This window comes from Candida theae, assembly GCF_024610275.1.
Source record: "Candida theae strain CBS 12239 chromosome Unknown scaffold145, whole genome shotgun sequence".
Taxonomy (NCBI): domain Eukaryota; kingdom Fungi; phylum Ascomycota; class Pichiomycetes; order Serinales; family Debaryomycetaceae; genus Lodderomyces; species Lodderomyces theae.
In genome coordinates, this window is record NW_026261379.1 from 1 (window position 1) to 4352 (window position 4352).

The 4352-nt window shown below is 40.1% G+C and overlaps 2 protein-coding genes across 2 annotated transcripts; one reads left to right on the forward strand and one right to left on the reverse strand. All coding sequences in view use genetic code 12, as the record gives it.

Annotated features, from left to right (window-relative positions):
- Positions 1-833: 833 nt before the first annotated feature.
- KGF57_001254 (putative protein kinase) lies at positions 834-2381 on the forward strand (the record flags this gene model as incomplete). The annotated part of the gene is made up of 1 exon (XM_051750440.1): positions 834-2381. The coding sequence occupies one exon, from the start codon at positions 834-836 to the stop codon at positions 2379-2381; it is 1548 nt and encodes a 515-aa protein (XP_051610239.1).
- Positions 2382-2496: 115 nt separating this feature from the next.
- On the reverse strand, positions 2497-4249 carry KGF57_001255 (uncharacterized protein; the record flags this gene model as incomplete). The annotated part of the gene is made up of 2 exons (XM_051750441.1): positions 2497-2629; positions 2692-4249. Coding segments are annotated over 2 exons (1691 nt in total), but the record flags the coding sequence as incomplete, so codon positions are not given.
- Between the last annotated feature and the right edge of the window lie 103 nt (positions 4250-4352).

The window sequence follows — 4352 nt, forward strand, 5'->3', positions numbered from 1 at the left end:
GGGAGCTGATTGCCACTGCTCTTGATGATGGTGTGCTCTTCTCAAGGGTAATCCAATTTAAGGTTGAGACATCTTGATTATGTGGAATTCCATATCCACACACATCGCCAGCCTCAACCTTTGCTGGACTGAGTCCGTATTGTGAATGAATTAAGTCTCTTTAATATGTATTGTCAAAGACGACGGACTCCCTATCAATGCATCTGTATGGTGAGTAGAAGAAAAGAAGATCAAGAAGATGTTGTGCAGAGCAGTGAAAAAAAAAAAAGAAGAAAAAATTTTTTGGCCCTCAATTTATACTGTTGCTAACATTTTTCTCATCGCACATCTTTCTGTCTTTTTTTCTTTTCTTCTGCTTAGAAGAGCTGGTAGCGGTTTTTATTTGGTAGCTTTTTTCTTCTGTGGGTGTTTTACTATTCTCTATCAGGCTCAGGCTACGTTTGCAGACATTGGTACATATTTATATACTCATAATAGTTACTGATTCAAATGGAGGTGCTGTAACGGTAGTGTCCAAGCAACAATGGTAAGTATTCTAAGGGGTGTGTCTGGAAATAGATAGTAGAGAAATGCATCAGCCTACAAAGGCAAGCGAATATGTGTCGTGTCGTGAAGTATTGGCGACAATACATTTTCTTTTTATTTTTTTTTTTTTCTTTTCAAAACTCAAAAGGGAAAAGCAGAGACCACATGGGACATAAAAATTTCAACTTCTTAACCAATTGTACCTTGGCCTAGACTTTGACCACCTAACTTAAGATCTTTTGTTATTTTTTCATCTTTTTTTTCTTTTTCAGATGATATAAATCTACACAATGGCAGACATATTTGACATGGATGGGTGTGAGACCCACTTAGTGAATGCGGTGGAGAATATGGTGTTGGAAGCCGACCACCACCCAGCAGGTGCCAGAGCTCAACCCCAAAACCAAGACCAAACTGCGGTCCAGAACAGCAGTAATCATTCGCAGTTGTTGAACTATAAGTTATTAGATGACAATTTGTTGGACACAGCTCAAAACGCAGACCCACTTGATATTGATGAGGCTACAGACACGATAAATAGCCTGCTTTCGGAAAGGACAAAGCCAATACACATTGGACGTGGAAGTGGTGGCCACAGTCAAACTCAAGGTCAGTCTCTACTTTCCAAGACGCGTCGAAAATCGTCCATTGTGTCCTCGTATGAGGTGAAAATTCAAGATGACTATGTTTCCACTAGCTTTGCAGAAAATAACAATGCAAGCCCATTTGCAAATGTTGGAGGCAGCTGCAACTACAAGCCGAAACTTTCCGATTTTGAGCCTATAAAAGTGTTGGGTAAAGGCAGCTATGGCAAAGTACTTCTTGTCCGAGATTTGAGAACTGGTATTTTGTTTGCCCAAAAGCAACTCTTGAAAGCGTCAATGATCATTAATCGAAACGAGGATGATCAGGGCGAATTTCCAGAAGAAAATGGTCCAAAAATTCACAACAAAAACTATCAACGAACTTTGAATGAAAAGCAAATTTTGGGAACGGTCCATCACCCCAACATTGTTAAGTTGTACTACGCGTTTCAGGATAATAACAAGTTGTATCTCATATTGGAGTATTTGCAAGGTGGTGAGCTATTTCATCACTTGTCAATGGAGAAATTTATGAGTGAGAAAAATGCTGCCTACTATTTGGCACAATGCAGCTTGGCACTTCATTACTTGCACACAAAGGTAAAGGTAATATACCGGGACTTGAAACCAGAGAATTGCATGCTCAATGCGCATGGTAATCTAGTCTTGACTGATTTCGGTCTTAGCAAGGTAGCATCAGATGAAGACAAATTGAATTCCATAACGGGGACTGTGCAATATATGGCCCCAGAAGTTATAATGGGAGAAGAGTATGATTACGGAGTCGATTGGTGGAGTTTAGGCTGTGTGGCCTACGATCTTTTGACAGGAGCTCCTCCTTTCACAGGGCTGGACCCTGATAGAGTGTTGAAGAAAATCAAAAACTTCAAAAAAACTTTGAAATTCCCTTTCTATTTGAGCAATGATGCAAAAGACTATTTGAGGAAGATGTTGCAAATCGATCCAACTAAACGATTTGACGTGGATGGTGAATGGGAAAAGTATAAAAAGCATAATTTTTTCAGGCATATTGATTGGAAATCATTGGAAAATCTTGATCTGGAGGAAAGTGCCGCAAATGCAGCGTTACCTCCAATACTACCAATAATCACTGATCCAGTTCTCGCTGAAAACTTTGATGATGAGTTTACGGAAATGGCCTTTACGCCACAGCAGACCGCGCTGTTGCTACAAGAAACTTTTCACATGAAGGACTTTTCCTACACTAATCCCAAATTCATGGACAAACTTAGAATGCATGGTAATTTATAGAAATTATAGACTTTATACAGACTTAATCAAAAACAACAGAATAGACCACCAAATAAACAAAAGGGACAACATAACGAACTCAATAGTGATGATGACTCTAAAGTCATACCCCCTGTCATAACCCCGTAAATAATTCATCTTGAACAACTTTATGATAATGACAAGTGGTGAAAGCTTGAGCAACTTCGTCATCAGAGGGTTTTGTATGTACAGCCCAATTATTCCAAAGATGAATAGCTGCCATATGACTGTGTTTACTTCGTCCATAAAGATCCATACAAAACTAGTGTCGATAAGCAATTGCCCATACGTCATAAACCACTGATCTAGTGGGAATGGATGTAGAATTGGGCTCAAAGTTATGTCGAAATAGTAAGACAAGTAAATTTCAAAACTAAGGACCCTCGCAATGGACTTGTCATTGATTAGGTCTTGATCATGTACACTTTCGTCTTGTGTTCTGTCATTCAAACTGTAACTTGAGAGCTTCAGTTTGAGAAGTGGAAACCTTTCGTTATCCACCAGAAAATGGGAAGGACTTAGACATAGTGGTCCAGACGTTTTCTGTTGTAGTATTTGATGTATCGGTAATAATGGGGGGCATAACCAAGACCACCAGTTAATAAAGGCTAGTCCTCGAAGTTTCCACATGTGCATACTTTGCTCCAATTTTGCCCCAGGGAAGTTGTCGGAGCTGACGATTGTTGTAACACTCTGTTTGTACGCGTTCGTATTATGGGAGCCATAATTTCGAGTGGATAGATCTGGTATGAAGTGTTCGTGCGCTGGTAGATCATCCTCGTTCAAACTCTCTTCTTGGCAGAATGAATCATCAATGTTCTCAAAAACTTCTTCTGCTCCTGGAAGAAGGTCTTGGGTGATTGCTTCTGCACTCGGTGCTTCGGTACAACAGATGTAATTCTCCCCTTGAAATCGCTCGATGCCCTCCCCGTCGCCAAAGGTAGCAGACGCAACTGCCGTAATTAAATGATAAGTATCTTTCGGTGAAACTGAATACAATCTTTCCACAGTTTTGGAGCACGATGTATCATTTGTGACAGGAAGTTGAATAGGCGCACAAATATTTCCTTTTGGGAAACAAGCAGTCTCATATTTATCAGGGTTTGACTTCAAATTGAATTCAGTCGGAAGCATTTTTGAACTCAATTTCGTCCTGAGCGCACGCCCATCAACGTGCCGCTTTTGAGATGCAATTGTTGAACGGCCGGGTTTCTTGTCATGCATTTCCATGTCAATATTGCCCGACACCAATGTGGTCCACACCCTGCTGGCACGATAGTTTTCTTCTGCAAATTCCGACCTTTCACCTTTCATCTGAACAATCCAGGATTGATAATACGCCAAAAACCGATCGTACTTTTGAGAATATCCTCGAGGGTTGTAGAAATATAACTTCAAGGAAAGTATGATGAACCCGCACCATACCAACGACAACTCAAATGCATTCAAGGCACGATCAAATTTGATATGTTGAAACCATATAATGATGGCAAATTTGATGGACTCTTCAATAATGGGCTGATAGAATGACTCGTACGATGATGGAATCCCTTGCAACCTGTGATGTATTTGCTGCAAGACCAATAAATGATAAGCAAATTTTGTCATGTAAGACAAAAGTGCAATAATTGCTCCCACTATAATAAACCCAACGATCCTCGCTGCATCATATGAAACCTCCCCATCTTGGTCCAAATTCAAGGTACGGTATGCAAAAATTAAGATTCCCACGATCAACGCATGTAGCAAGAGAAAAATGATGTTGTATGACTTTGGGTTCATATGACCTGCAATCCCTTCGGTTAACGAACTTGCAAACAGCTTGTTGCAAGTGGCATATAACGAGGCTATAGTATGTCCCGAAACCAGTAGCAGTACGATTAGTAATGTGTTTTCTTTGAATTTTGATTCGTTGGAGTTAATCGAATAAAATACATAGTGGTAGCGCAA